Source organism: Schistocerca nitens, chromosome 6 (assembly GCF_023898315.1).
Source record: "Schistocerca nitens isolate TAMUIC-IGC-003100 chromosome 6, iqSchNite1.1, whole genome shotgun sequence".
In the NCBI taxonomy this organism is placed as follows: domain Eukaryota; kingdom Metazoa; phylum Arthropoda; class Insecta; order Orthoptera; family Acrididae; genus Schistocerca; species Schistocerca nitens.
The window spans coordinates 351174613-351191288 of NC_064619.1; the positions used below are offsets into that span (position 1 = coordinate 351174613).

At 41.7% G+C, this 16676-nt stretch overlaps 1 protein-coding gene across 1 annotated transcript in view; it reads left to right on the forward strand.

Moving 5' to 3' along the window:
• The window catches only part of LOC126263695 (Down syndrome cell adhesion molecule-like protein Dscam2), a 284179-nt gene that overhangs the window by 126501 nt on the left and 141002 nt on the right, over positions 1 to 16676 (forward strand). The window contains exon 13 of the mRNA XM_049960822.1: positions 11877 to 12236. Coding sequence (XP_049816779.1) covers positions 11877 to 12236 — 360 coding nt within the window. The remainder of the gene's footprint in view (positions 1 to 11876; positions 12237 to 16676) is intronic.

Here is a 16676-nt window from a genome sequence, read left to right on the forward strand (position 1 = left end):
TACAGGACTGGAGTAGGTGGTGGTGGGAGGGTGCATTGAACAGGTTTTACACCGGGGGCGGTTACAAGGGTAGGAGCCAGAGGGTAAGGAAGGTGGTTTGGGGATTTCATAGGGATGAACTAACAGGTTACGAAGGTTAGGTGGACGGCGGAAAGACACTCTTGGTGGAGTGGGGAGGATTTCATGAAGGATGGATCTCATTTCAGGGCAGGATTTGAGGAAGTCGTATCCCTGCTGGAGAGCCACATTCAGAGTCTGATCCAGTCACGGAAAGTATCCTGTCACAAGTGGGGCACTTTTGTGGTTCTTCTGTGGGAGATTCTGGGTTTGAGGGGATGAGGAAGTGGCTCTGGTTATTTGCTTCTGTACCAGGTCGGGAGGGTAGTTGCGGGATGCGAAAGCTGTTTTCAGGTTGTTGGTGTAATGGTTCAGGGATTCGGGACTGGAGCAGATTCATTTGCCACGAATACCTATGCTGTAGGGAAGGGACCGTTTGATGTGGAATGGGTGGCAGCTGTCATAATGGAGGTACTGTTGCTTGTTGGTGGGTTTGATGTGGACGGACGTGTGAAGCTGGCCATTGGACAGATGGAGGTCAATGTCAATGAAAGTGGCATGGGATTTGGAGTAGGACCAGGTGAATCTGATGGAACCAAAGGAGTTGAGATTGGAGAGGAAATTCTGGAGTTCTTCTTCACTGTGAGTCCAGATCATTAAGATGGGATCAATAAATCTGTACCAAACTTTGGGTTTGCAGGCCTGGGTAACCAAGAAGGCTTGCTCTAAGCGACCCATGAATAGGTTGGCGTACGAGGGGGCCATCCTGGTACCCATGGCTGTTCCCTTTAATTGTTGGTATGTCTGGCCTTCAAAAGTGAAGAAGTTGTGGGTCAGGATGAAGCTGGCTAAGGTGATGAGGAAAGAGGTTTTAGGTAGGGTGGCAGGTGATCGGTGTGAAAGGAAGTGCTCCATCACAGTGAGGCCCTGGACGTGCGGAATATTTGTGTATAAGGAAGTGGCAGCAATGGTTACAGGGATGGTTTCCGGGGGTAATAGATTGGGTAAGGATTCCAGGCATTTGAGAAAGTGGTTGGTGTCTTTGATGAAGGATGGGAGACTGCATGTAATGGGTTGAAGGTGTTGATCTACGTAGGCAGAGATCCGTTCTGTGGGGGCTTGGTAACCAGCTACAATGGGGCGGCCGGGATGATTGGGTTTGTGAATTTTAGGAAGAAGGTAGAAGGTAGGGGTGCGGGGTGTCGGTGGGGTCAGGAGGTTGATGGAGTCAGGTGAAAGGTTTTGCAGGGGGCCTAAGGTTCTGAGGATTCCTTGAAGCTCCGCCTGGACATCGGGAATGGGGTTACCTTGGCAAACTTTGTATGTGGTGTTGTCTGAAAGCTGACACAGTCCCTCAGCCACATACTCCCGACGATCAAGTACCACGGTCGTGGAACCCTTGTCCGCCGGAAGAATGACGATGGATCGGTCAGCCCTCAGATCACGGATAGCCTGGGCTTCAGCAGTGGTGATGTTGGGAGTAGGATTAAGCTTTTTTAAGAAGGATTGAGATGCAAGGCTGGAAGTCAGAAATTCCTGGAAGGTTTGGAGAGGGTGATTTTGAGGAAGAGGAGGTGGGTCCCACTGTGACGGAGGACGGAACTGTTCCAGGCAGGGTTCAATTTGGATAGTGTCTTGGGGAGTTGGATCATTAGGAGTAGGATTAGGATCATTTTTCTGCGTGGCAAAGTGATACTTCCAGCAGAGAGTACGAGTGTAGGACAATAAATCTTTGACGAGAGCTGTTTGGTTGAATCTGGGAGTGGGGCTGAAGGTGATGCCTTTGGATAGGACAGAGGTTTCATATTGGGAGAGAGGTTTGGAGGAAAGGTTAACTATTGAATTAGGGTGTTGTGGTTCCAGATTGCGTTGATTGGAATTTTGAGGTTTTGGAGGGAGTGGAGCTGGAAGTGGGAGATTGAGTAGATGGGAGAGACTGGGTTTGTGTGCAATGAGAGGAGGTTGAGGTTTGCTGGAAAGGTTATGATTATAATAGAGGGAAACATTCCACGTGGGATATATATATATATATATATCCAAGGCTTGTATCTGTATATGTGTGGATGGATATGTGTGTGTGTGCGAGTGTATACCCGTCCTTTTTTCCCCCTAAGGTAAGTCTTTCCGCTCCCGGGATTGGAATGACTCCTTACCCTCTCCCTTAAAACCCGCATCCTTTCGTCTTTCCCTCTTTCCTGATGAGGCAACAGTTTGTTGCGAAAGCTTGAATTTTGTGTGTATGTTTGTGTTTGTTTGTGTGTCTGTCGACCTGCCAGCACTTTCATTTGGTAAGTCACATCACCTTTGTTTTTAGATATATTTTTCCTACGTGGAATGTTTCCCTCTCTCTCTCTCTCTCTCTCTCTCTCTCTCTCTATATATATATATATATATATATATATATATATATATATATATATATATATATATATAGAGAGAGAGAGAGAGAGAGAGGGAAACATTCCATGTGGGAAAAATATATCTAAAAACAAAGATGATGTGACTTACCAAACGAAAGTGCTGGCAGGTCGATAGACACACAAACAAACACACACACACACAAACATACACACACACACAGTACAGTAATGTGTGTATGTTTGTGTTTGTTTGTGTGTCTATCGACCTGCCAGCGCTTTCGTTTGGTAAGTCACATCATCTTTGTATATATATATACACTCCTGGAAATTGAAATAAGAACACCGTGAATTCATTGTCCCAGGAGGGGAAACTTTATTGACACATTCCTGGGGTCAGATACATCACATGATCACACTGACAGAACCACAGGCACATAGACACAGGCAACAGAGCATGCACAATGTCGGCACTAGTACAGTGTATATCCACCTTTCGCAGCAATGCAGGCTGCTATTCTCCCATGGAGACGATCGTAGAGATGCTGGATGTAGTCCTGTGGAACGGCTTGCCATGCCATTTCCACCTGGCGCCTCAGTTGGACCAGCGTTCGTGCTGGACGTGCAGACCGCGTGAGACGACGCTTCATCCAGTCCCAAACATGCTCAATGGGGGACAGATCCGGAGATCTTGCTGGCCAGGGTAGTTGACTTACACCTTCTAGAGCACGTTGGGTGGCACGGGATACATGCGGACGTGCATTGTCCTGTTGGAACAGCAAGTTCCCTTGCCGGTCTAGGAATGGTAGAACGATGGGTTCGATGACGATTTGGATGTACCGTGCACTATTCAGTGTCCCCTCGACAATCACCAGTGTTGTACGGCCAGTGTAGGAGATCGCTCCCCACACCATGATGCCGGGTGTTGGCCCTGTGTGCCTCGGTCGTATGCAGTCCTGATTGTGGCGCTCACCTGCACGGCGCCAAACACGCATACGACCATCATTGGCACCAAGGCAGAAGCGACTCTCATCGCTGAAGACGACACGTCTCCATTCGTCCCTCCATTCACGCCTGTCGCGACACCACTGGAGGCGGGCTGCACGATGTTGGGGCGTGAGCGGAAGACGGCCTAACGGTGTGCGGGACCGTAGCCCAGCTTCATGGAGACGGTTGCGAATGGTCCTCGCCGATACCCCAGGAGCAACAGTGTCCCTAATTTGCTGGGAAGTGGCGGTGCGGTCCCCTACGGCACTGCGTAGGATCCTACGGTGTTGGCGTGCATCCGTGCGTCGCTGCGGTCCGGTCCCAGGTCGACGGGCACGTGCACCTTCCGCCGACCACTGGCGACAACATCGATGTACTGTGGAGACCTCACGCCCCACGTGTTGAGCAATTCAGCGGTACATCCACCCGGCCTCCCGCATGCCCACTATACGCCCTCGCTCAAAGTCCATCAACTGCACATATGGTTCACGTCCACGCTGTCGCGGCATGCTACCAGTGTTAAAGACTGCGATGGAGCTCCGTATGCCACGGCAAACTGGCTGACACTGACGGCGGCAGTGCACAAATGCTGCGCAGCTAGCGCCATTCGACGGCCAACACCACGGTTCCTGGTGTGTCCGCTGTGCCGTGCGTGTGATCATTGCTTGTACAGCCCTCTCGCAGTGTCCGGAGCAAGTATGGTGGGTCTGACACACCGGTGTCAATGTGTTCTTTTTTCCATTTCCATGAGTGTGTGTGTGTATATATATATATATATATATATATATATATATATATATATATATATATATATATATATAGAGGGAAACATTCTGTATGTCTGTATATGTGTGGATGGATATGTGTGTGTGTGCGAGTGTATACCCGTCCTTTTTCCCCCTAAGGTAAGTCTTTCCGCTCCCGGGATTGGAATGACTCCTTACCCTCTCCCTTAAAACCCACATCCTTTCGTCTTTCCCTGTCCTTCCCTCTTTCCTGATGAGGCAACAGTTTGTTGCGAAAGCTTGAACTTTGTGTGTATGTTTGTGTGTCTATCGACGTGCCAGCACTTTCGTTTGGTAAGTCACATCATCTTTGTATATATATATATATATATATATATATATATAATTTTTCCCCCCTCATCAAAATGGCTTATCCCGGTCACGCATACTAGTCTTATTAGGTATGCGCGCCGTCCGGGAAGGCAGATCAAGGCATTATCAAAACTTTCAAATGGTATTACAGAAGAGAATTGTTAAGTAAGTTATTGTTAGAAATGGAAGAGGAGAGAGCAGAAACTCTGTTATGAAATCATAAAAATATCGATTTGAAACATTTCCTACATGATCGGTGCAGCACAGGACAGTGTAACAGAACAGAATTTGAGGAAAGCCTGAAATAAAATTTTGGTCTGGTCAAAGTTTCTCAAGTCTAATTGTAAATGATGAACAGAATGATATGTGTGAAATGCTCAGTATGCAAAAAGAACTCAACTGCCATGAAAACGACGAAGAAGATGTTCAAAATTGGATTAGTGTCGACGGTGCAGTTTCAGGGCGCAAAATCAGGCAAGATAGTGAAATTGTATACTTCACCATTGATAAAGCTGATGCCAACTAGTGTTCCAGAAAATGAAGATGAAAATATACTGTCTGCTTTTGAAGCATTTTCATGTTTTAGATACTGTATTGTGATCGTTTGAAGCTCAAGAAGAAAGTGACCAGTGTCAGATACCTGTCATGAAAAATGTTAGCTGCTCATAAGCAGATAGGCTTACTTAAACGGACCAGTGTTAAGAATTTTTTTAAGCATTACTGCTATACATATGTACAATACATACAAATTTCGTATGTACTACATATTTTTTGTTTACTAGGCTCTACTACATACATTCCTACAGTACTTCCTTCTGTGATACTAAAAAAGATTTATGTGCAATAACATATGAATGTAGTTTTTATTGCTAAATAATGATCCTCTATTGAACTCAAAAAAAAAGAAAAGGAAAAAAAAAAAAAAAAAGTTTTTCAGTGGAGTGAGATGTATCATTCACTGGGAACAGCTAAATGAAAGGAATTCTGGAGTTTTCTTGCAGATCTGTAATATAAACAGCTATCTTTCCAATGACAAAATATACAGCTAGAATATTACCCTGAGTAGAAAAAGATCACAGCAGAATTCTTGCTGCCTTTAGCACTTCTATCATCAACAAAAGTAAAGAAATTTCTGAGGAAAATCAGTGACAAAGATAACAGCTTTTCAATACCATGCAGGATAATGACATAGTGGCAACACCACTACCAAATAAAGCCCAGATAACATTCACCATTTCTCACGAGGTGGTAATAATGATAATTTATGAGGGTAATTCAATAATTAAAGAGACAAATTGGTTTGGAGACAAAAGCATTTATTTTTACAAAACAAAACTTTTTCTACTTTTAAACATAATCCCCTTGAACATTTACACACTTATTCCAATGGGCTACCTTTTTTATTCTGGCTGCAAAGAACTCTTTATCTTGATGTTCAAACGAATTTCCCACAAACATGTCCTTGTTGTCCTGGAATCTCTTCCCACGTAATGCCTCCTTCAGGGCACCACACAAATGAAAATGACTAGATGCTAAATCAGGACTGTAAGGGGGATGAGGCACTACTTCCTAGCCCATTTTGTTGATGGTTTCATGGTTTAGTTGAGAAATATGGGGACATGTGCTGTCTTGCTGGAGAATCACACCTCTCCTCTAGATCCACGATGTCTCTCTCTCATGGCTGGCTTCACCTTGTTTAAAAGCAAATCTGAATAGCATTGGCTGTTAATTGTATGCTGCTCTTTGAGATAATCTCAAAAAACTGGACCTTCAGCATCTCAAAACATTGTCAACATGACTTCTCCTGCTGATGCTTGGGTTTTGAATTTTTCCTTGACAGGTGAGTTGGTGTGCTTCCACTCCATGCTTTGTCATTTTGATTCTGGCCCATAATAGTGAACCAAAGTTTCATCACAAGTTAAAATTTTGTTGAAAAAGTGCTCACACTACCAGTACTAACTTGGACCTAATCAACTATCATTTCCACAGTCACATGGTGGTCGGCATGAATAATGTCCTCAATTCGATTTTCTAGTGAGGGAGTTGAAACTGCAACTCGTCAGCCAAAATGGTGTTCGTCAGTCACTGAGCCACAACCAGCTCTACCCACTTGTAAAAATTTGCACAATTCATACAACCTTCACCATAAACTTAAGACATTCTACAGTACATATTCACTGGTTTCTCGCCTTCAGCAAATAAAAAATGAAGAACAGAACGTTGTTCAACTAATGTGGACGTTTTAAGCGGACTCGCCATTTTGAAATGTATTTTTGAGGGTATAAACAAAATAATGTTGATACATCAGCTGATCAGGGCTCATCACATGGATACCAACTTAAAGCCATAAAAATATCAAACTTGCCCTACTAACAGTTTTTTCACCAGGCCAAATTGTCTTTTTAATTACTGAATGACCCTTGTGTGTTTACTTCTACAGCCATATTCTGCAGACCACTGTGAACTGCACAGCAGAGGGTAATTCTCAATGTACCAGATATTACAGATTCTTTCCATTCCATTCACATATCGAGCATGGGAAGAACGACTGTTTAAACAACTAATCAAATCTTGTCTACACTATCCATATGCAAGTGATACATAGTGCTATGTAGTGCACCTCTAGATTCATCATTTAAAGCTGGTTCTTGAAACTTTGTAAGTAGGCTTCCTTGGGATAGTTTCCATCTATCTCCAAGTGTCTGCCAATTCAGCTGAGTTACATGAAAAATCCTGATAGTATTTTTTGTATCTGAGGGTGATTTAGATTCCCCGCATTGAGTGAATATCAAGAGAGAGAACACCTAAGAGATACTTGGCCTCCAGGTAAAAGCCATGGATCATGCCAGTGCAGGATGCAGTAGCAGTAGCCAGCAGGCGAGATGCTGCTCCTTTGATGAGTGTTTTCTGATACACCCCAGCTCGCCAATCGCAGGCAGTCTCTCACTAATCGCTAAAGTCTTACGTCTGTGCCATTGGATAGCAGAGTGTTTTGACCTTTCCTGATTAATGTTTTGTGATTTGTACTTTTCCCTGGATTGTGGTACATGCTTAGACAATCAGCTACATTCTGGACTTGTGTTGGTTGCTAATTCACCTTATGATCTCCACTGTCATTCACCATCAGAACTATTCATTTCACTCCAATGGTCTTCTCATTACCACCAGTGTGATTAATGATGAACTGTGTTTCTACGTATGCAGAGTAGGATAAAAAAGTAATTGTATCAAAACATATAATTTACCACTTTCTGTCCTGTAACAGTTCCTCATGGTGTGACTTGAATGGAACAGCCAGTCAAATCCGAAAAGTCCATACTGCAACCCCAATTTTTGAGATTCAAAGGACTCATATAAGGACAACATACATAATTCATGGCTAAGTCAAGATAAGCACCTACAGACCATTATACATAGTGAGTCATGTAAGACATAACATCCCTTTTATTTTGTGAATGGTTCCAAATATCGAAACGAGCTTTTCACAGTTGAGAGTATGCTGAGGGTACATAATGTTTGGTATGGATATTACTCTGAATTCTGCTATCAACTGAGGTATTGAAACAAGTATGAAATCTTTCATGAAAGACTCTGAGAAATATACTAAAACTGGAAAGCAATGTGACCAGAGTTAGCTATTGTGGTGTAAACTGCCAAGCAGAGCTCTTACATCATGCATCCCTTTTATATGCAGTAAGACAGGCAAGATAAAACCTCATTTCTTATATGACATAGATATAGTGCTAGGTATGATTTTTGTATTTGGAGCTCCAGAAAATGCTAGCTTCTGGTGTATCAGATGGTGCTTAGGAAACTATTTCAAATGTTTGTACATTTCCAAGTTTTTTTTTTTTTTTTTTTTTTTTTTAGAAACAGCTAGTTTTTTCAGGCAGTTTTCCATTTAAACCATTCCCATTGCTGATTACATGTCAAAGCTGAAACAGAAATGTTGGTCATTCATACTTCATAATGATAAACAGACCTATTCATGGGAAAAAAGAAACCACTGTATTAACTTCCTTAGATTTGAAAAAAATAAAAAAAAAACTGACATGACTTTGCCTGAATGCTCCTTAAAGGTAAAACACCAACTCTACTTGAAATAGTAGTTAGATGGAATACACTTCAAATAAATGAAACATTTTATTTATCCAATTCTCTATCCAATTAAATAATTTTGTCAGTAATTGATTGTTTTCATTGAAACATTTTGTTCAGAATGATATGTCACCCACAAAATAAACACATAACAAAACATAGTTTTACACTTTAATTTAACATATGCTCAAATTATTTACCATTGACCGCAAGGTATTTTTGCAATTGCCTTTCAAGAGATAGATGAACCTATGAAAGTAAATAGGATCATATGCTGGTGCATGCTTCAACCTTGCATATCATAGAGTGTAATTGGGTTTCATGATGGATTGCATTTTTAAATGTTCCCCATAGAAATAAATCAAGATGAGTAAAATCAGGAGGCCTGGCTGGCCACTGTACTGCAGCATTCCATCCTATCCAACAATCAGAAAACTTTTCATTCAATATTTACAAGCAACACAGGAAGAGTGAGCTGGGAAGTCATCATGTTGGAACCACATACACTGTCGCCCATCCAGTGGTATCTTTTCTAAGAGAACAGGTAGAATGTTTGTAAGAAAGTATCCCCATGTATTTTCATTTACCACACATCGCATGCAGTAAGGTCCCAGAATGGAATTTCCTATGATGCTGCACCATACATTTACGCTTCATGGTTGTATGTGTTGTACCTTGCAAAGCCAGCATGGATTTTCAGCTGTGCAGTAGTGCTTATTATGAAAATTGGCATTATCATGGTTTACAGAGTTGCTTTGTTTGTGAAAGGCACACATTGTGAAAATGTAGTGTTGTCTCCCAGGCGCCACCCAGAGCAAACTGACAAAATTCTATATGACAACTGAAATCACATCCTCCAAGTGCCTGAAGTAGTGAAAGATGATAAGGGTGGAATTTATGTTGATGCAAGATGAGAATGACACTCACTTGGCTGATCCCTCATTCTGTGGTAATACATCTCATGCCACAATGCGGGTTGATAAGCATTGTAGCCACAACAGCTTCTTCATGTGCTCTGTCAGTTGTCTTCATCCTTGTCTTCTGTTTGATGTTGAAGTTGCCTGTTTGCACTAGTGATCTAATAATTCATGACAGACGGCAATGATCAAGATAGATATCCCTACACCACCATACTGTTTCAAGAGCATTTCTTTGACATTCTCAGGATAAAAGAAGCATGTCTAACTTCTCCATATTGATGTATGTCTGCATGAAAGGAATGATGAAGCTGAAGTGATCTGCTGATAGACCACACAGTTCCTGCTAGTTCTGCAGTACAGACAAGTAAACAGTCAGAAGGCTTGATACTATGATGTAGCCTGACATGAGGCTGTTTGCAGTGCAATAGCCAATTATGACCATCTTGCCTTTTATTTTTAGAATATTCCTTGGATTCTTCTGCAGAGAGTTTCAACCTAAAAATTAATAACCATTACATTGCTGTACTTGTCTTTTCAAACACTACATTACAAGAATTACAAAAATTAAGGCTCTTTATCACATAAAAATTTTGTGTCCCTTCTCTTATCATTTGCAAACACCTCATTTCGATATCTGGAACCATTCATGAAATAAATGGTGTGTTATCACTTAAGTGACTCATCCCATATACTCAGCTGGTCTCTTCTTTCCTTTATTGCTCTGAATTGTGAATAGTTTAAGGTAGACATCTAAGAAGCATTTTAAAAGGGGCATCAGCGGTTGAAATATACCATATCCAAGAAGGTACTGTAGACATTTAAGAAGCATTTTAAATGGGGCATCAGTGGTTGAAATATACCATATACAAGAAGGTACCCAAAAGGAACTGAACTAATGTTTTTGGTGGGCAGAGCTTTTGTAGTACTGCATTTTGGCACTAGGAACGCAGAGAGCGAACATTCCAGAGTCAGTAAGCTGAGTGCCATCACTGAAGGAGGTCAGGACTAGTTTTGGCAGAGTTTATAGTGACAACTTTTGTGGGACTGTCATTTTGTAATGGCTGCTTTTTGTAGCCAGTGCTTGACAGTGAACTTCTGCTTTTCACTCAAAAATGGAACAGAAACTCTTGAAATGTTAAAAATGGTGTACAAGGACAAATGCTATGGGGAAAACTGAAGTGTTCATGTGGTTGTTCCATTTAAAAAATGGTGAAATATCAGTTGATGACAAACCTCATTCTGATCATCCTTTCATGGTCCAAACACATGAAACTATTGGAAACATTGATGCAGTCATCAATGAAGATTGCCAACAGACCACTCAAGAAATTATGGAGCTGTCAGGAGTGACTTGGAGTTCAGTAAATTGTGACAGAAGAAAAATACTGCTGCCAAATTTCTGTCATGACTGCTGACTGCTGAACAAAAACAACATCATGTGGAATCATGCTGTTCTTTGAGAAAAGAGCCCTGAATTGATCGAAAATTTTTAAACAATTATCACAGCTGACAAAATTTGGATCTATTCCCATGATTCTGAATCAAAGCAACAATTGAGCTAGTGGAAGACTTCAAGTTTTCCTCACCCCAAGAAAGCTCATCGTGTGAAGTCAAACATTAAGCCAATGCTGATTTTTTATTATTTTATTTTATTTTATTTTATTTTATTTATTTATTTTTAATAAGAAAGGAGTCGTCCATTCAGAGTTTGTTCCACAGGGTCTGACTACTTGGAAGTTCTGAAAAAATTGCACAACAGTGTGTGACAGATGTGTCCTGATTTGTGGCAGTCGAGTGACTGGTTTTCCATTATGACAATGCCCCTGTTCACACAGCCCTGTCTATATGACAATTTTTGACCAAAAATGGTATGACTCCTGTTTCTCACCCACCATACACACCTGACCTAGCCCTGTGCAACTTTGTTTTCGTTTCCTAGAGTGAGAAAAGGCATGAAAGGAAAGTGTTTTGCTCATGTTTCTGAGGTGAAGAAAAAATGACAGAGGCACTGTCAAGTATCACGAAAGATGAATTTAAACAATGTTTTGAAAAACTGAATAAAAGATTAGACAAGTGTATTAGTGCAAGTGGAGAGTACTTTCAAGGAGATTGAAGGTTTTTGCTTAAAATGTGAATAAGTAAGTTCAAAAAATATTTAAATTCAGTTTCCTTTGGGTATCTCCTCATATTTCACAAAAATAAAACAATCATTCACTTTTTATACCCACCTCATCAAATTTTTACCACATAAGATGGTGTAGTGGTTGTCAAAGACCTAATTAGCCCCTGACAGTGCTCCACCATCAATTTACATTCTTATACCATATAATGAACTAAAGTATTATATGTTTTCATTGCAGTGCCAGCACGGATAGCATCATTTTCCAGACGTGTTGTACATGGTGCTGGACAGAGCCTGGTGTTACCATGTCGGACAGTTGGACTTCCAGCTCCTTCTAGACAGTGGAGAGGGCCATCTGGTGCCTCAATTACATCCCAAGTTCTTCCAGACGGTGGTCTTGCACTAGGGCCGCTTCGTCCTCAGGAAGCAGGCAATTATACTTGCGTGGCAGAGAATGTCTATGGGAAAGATGAAATCAACTACTGGGTCATTGTTCAGATTCCACCCAGCCCTCCTGTATTGTCTGTTCCAGCTTCCACATCTCGCAGCCTGTCACTGCAATGGAAGTTATTTGATGACGGGGGAAGCCCAATCACTGGCAAGTGTATTCATCATAACTCATAATTTTTCAGCACAATGAGATAAGAGTTTTCTGATAGATAAATATGCCAGATTAAAAAACACCTAAACAGCAATGGAAGCTTTAAACACATTACCTGTAGTGAAATTAGTAGTGATTAAACAACCAAACGGATAATTTCTTGGTGTGAATGAACTACATGTACAGAGAATACCAGTATTATTTTAATTTTTATACTTAAAACCATAATTACAACTGTAGAGAACATGTAAGGATAATGTCATCCACTATCTTTATTTCGTATGTGCATGTATTTCATTTCATGCACCACTCTCTTTTATTTACTTATTCCTACTGATGGTTTTTGTTTTGTAACAGGTAAATAATACTCTTACAGTGTATTTATATAACTGGCTACAGATGTACTTTAGTTGATGTAAAATTCACAAATAGATGAATATTTCAGCTTTGTCACTATGTAAGCCTTACCACATAATCTCAATACACTTCACAATCATATTTTTTTCACTTTCAGTTTGTAACCACATATGAGATGCCACCTGAAAAGCTGAACCTTAAAAGTGCCTATCCTGATGCCATCCAACCCTTCTCCCGTGTCCTGAGCAAAAGTATCTTTCATGTACAGAATTCACCCACAGTTTTACAAACATCAGAAATATTGTGCAATATTAGTTCCCTCATGCTACACAGGCTGAGACAACTATAGATTAGATCAACAAACTAAATGTCAGTACTAAAGTTAATAAATATGTTATTTCACTAGCTCAACAGTAGTGTCTCTCTTGCTGTCCCTCCCAAGTAACTCGAACACAAACAACAGCAATTTCTATTCTTTTCCTGCAAAACTGTGCCAGATTAACCTCTTCAAACTCCAGCTACAAACAGTGCTTCCATTCACAAGTAAAAATTCCACTCTAAAACTGATTGATCTTTCCACAATAAATGGGAGAGTACCTTTTGTGCTTCAGTACCACTCACTTCAGGAATTCATTAACCCATATCTCCTCAAGAACTATGTTTTTGTTTTTTTTTTTTTTGTTTTTTTTTTAATTTCTAGTCTAAGATGAGGTGCACCATAATCATCATGCTCTCCATGCCAACTGTAATAACTTTTCCTCACCTTCCCCACATCAATAATACCCTTATCAATCATTACGCATCTTGTAAACTCTTTTCAATGCCCTATGTTCTGATCAGCCATTGATGTGAGCCCTATTTTACCAGCTTTCTATGTTGAACTACAATGCAAAAGAATGACTGGCCAGAGCATACATTCAGGATGCAAACTTCCACGTGTGTGCTGATAGGAACACTTAAAAGCAGAAAAAAATATGTATACATAGCTTTCAGAACTCGACTGTTCTATGCCCATGGAGGAAATAGGGATAAGTTGGGGAAGGATGGAAAGGAGCTTCCTCTCAAACTGTAGTCAGTGTGTCTTTACTCTCTAACCTTATCTAATCTATCACTTTGTGTCAGCATCCACGTGATATACATCGCTGATGTAAGATAAGTGGAATATCTGTGACTTAATCACAGACTTCAGTGAATTCTTATCTTCCAAATGGAACAGACATATACCTTTTACAAGGTTCATGTAATAGGGAATTATTATTGTTCTGTATCATGTCACACTTCAGTTATATGATACTTGCACTATACATCCACTATAATGATGATTCTTGATGCCCACAAATTTCACCGAATATGCAAAAAACTGAATACTATGCTACAACAGTGAGAGCTGAGCATAACCGTCATGTGCCAAAATTCACATGCCATACCCACATTTTCCATTCTGGACAATTCAGTGCTTCTCACCTAACTCTTCAACTACCTACAGTGATCAATAATGTGTTTCAAACTCTGACAGTAGCACCAAACAATCGAAAACAATGAACAATTTACTGTGGGACTTCATTGGCTTCTCAGGCCTGCAGAAATATTATGCAATCACTGAACTGCAATATTCCAACAGCTCAGATTTGCACTCATTTGCCATGATTCAAGACCTCACAAGGACAATTGATAATAGATTAAATCAAGAATACTCTACCAAACATCGACAATGTCTACACACAGCAGCCAAGCCTGACTGACTTTACCAGATCACTTGACATCACTGTGTCCACCTCAATCAGTGACCCACCTTCACATGATATCAACAAACCCCTGCTTCCCTCCACCTGTGTCAGCACAGAATTCTGCTAGCCACACGTGACCATGAGTAGATCATCAGCATTTGCATCACTCCCATGCAGCTGCATCATACCACTGACCTCACTGAGCTCACACCTGCACAGCGCACCACTAACAGCATCACAATGAGCAACCATGCCCCACCATAAGCTTAAGAGTTCAATTCAGTGACACTGCTTGCGATTGTCACCTGACTTGTGACTACTTGATAGTGCCCAAAGCAATAAGTTCATCTACAGAGAAGACTATCGTCGTTGCCTCAACACTCTGCACGGCAGTGAATCTCCCCTCATTTCAATGGCAACAACAGCTACCAGACTTCACATATCCAGTTTGGCACATGAATGTGATCTTATCATTGACTTTGACTCTGATGAGTGTTCCACTGGACTTCCATCTCCACTGGTCCCACTTCTTAGAACCGGGTTTTCAACTATGCTGCCTGCCTCACCACCTCAGGCAAACCATCTTCCAGTGGACTCAAGTTCTGATGTCAACCTACCACCACTTGACACCTTATCAACAAAGGGTGAACCTACAGCATTGCAACTGTGCAAGGCTGCTAGCTCATTGACCACAGTGCATGGATCCATGATCAGGATACTACAACTGTCACCATCTCGCTGCCTCACATGGACATTCTCTGTTAAGAAAGTCATTAAATAAAACCTAGTGATGGGCCTTTTATGCCAATTCTACTTCTCCTCAGTTGTACACCAGACTGCATTCCTGTACTCTGACATGTGCTGCTGCATGCCAGGACCTTCTGCCCTGCTGCCTCCACCCCTACCTGATACACTGACTGTTCAAGACAAATAAAAGGAAGACAATCATGCACTTGTTGACACGCTGAGCAGTGTGACTCCTCAGCTGACAAGCTCTTGGTGACTCACCAATGCTACACCAGCTGCCGTGCATCATCGGATGAACTCCATATGAAGAACATGTTGCTCCCATAATGTAATAACGACATGGCTGCTACCCTCACCCAGATGCACGGTCAGCTCATGGCCTTGACACACAACCACCATGAAGATAAGAGTGAGAGCACATGCATGGCCCCAGTCCCACACCCAACCAACATCCTACTATGCCCACTCCCCACACTACCCAGCACCGACTCTACACACGTACAGAAAAGCACATAGGTCAGTACACTGCACCCTGCCTTGCCATCCAGCTACACCACCACTGGCATCATCAAGCATACCCTTCTGGCTCTACAGCACATCATCGCCATGTCTCTTCTGCATGACTCACTGCCACATAGCTCAACCACTGCCCACTATTGATCTTCACATGTGAACACCTACCCCACCTGCTACGTTCACCTGGTTCCTCATTTTACTACAACACACCTATCACATGTTGATGATGTTCTAAGATGACACATTCAGAACATATTGGGGGACTGAACACAACACAATGTGTTTTTGACCACCTTCAATTGCACATTTTGCATCCAAATGCCACTGACAACTTTAACACCTCTTCCTAACATGAGCTCAACACAAAATTCTGGACTCTATGATTGCATCTCTGTCTACATTGACTTCAACTATGATCTGAAACAGGCTGGCACCCTGTGTTCATGCCTATACATTGATCCCATTCACCACCGACAGCCTCCACACAAACCCATTGAAGTTTGCTCCCGCAAATAGCAAATAAATTACCAGTTTACAACAAGCACATGGCCCCCTCAACATACACCATTGCTCTGATCAGGTCAAAGTTCTTTGGCACACCTGGCCTCCACATGCCGACATCCTTCCCACCAACAGCCCACTCCTGTCCCTTTGGTTATACCACTGGTGACAGGTGTGGACACAATGGATGGTTCCCATGTCAGCTACAGCCACACCTCTAGTTTAGCATTCGTACCATGCCAATCATGACTTCAAGAAATGATCCAGTCTGTCTCATGAAAGTGTCAGCCATAGCATGATTGGCCACATGCATCTATAGGCATCACTTCAAGAAATGGTCCTATCATGTCTCAAAAGAGTGCCAGCCATGGCATGAGCAGTCATTCACGTCAGTATCCACCACTGAAGCAATTACTGATCCCACTATTGTCTTCCCTTCAGTGGTCCACACTAAAGAGGAGGGAGTTCTCTGAGGGAACATCCACTGCGATATACAATGAAGAGCCAAAACATTATGATCAGCTGTTTAACAGCTGTTTATCAGTCTTTGGAACAAAATACATCACAAATTCTGCCTATCAAGGATCCA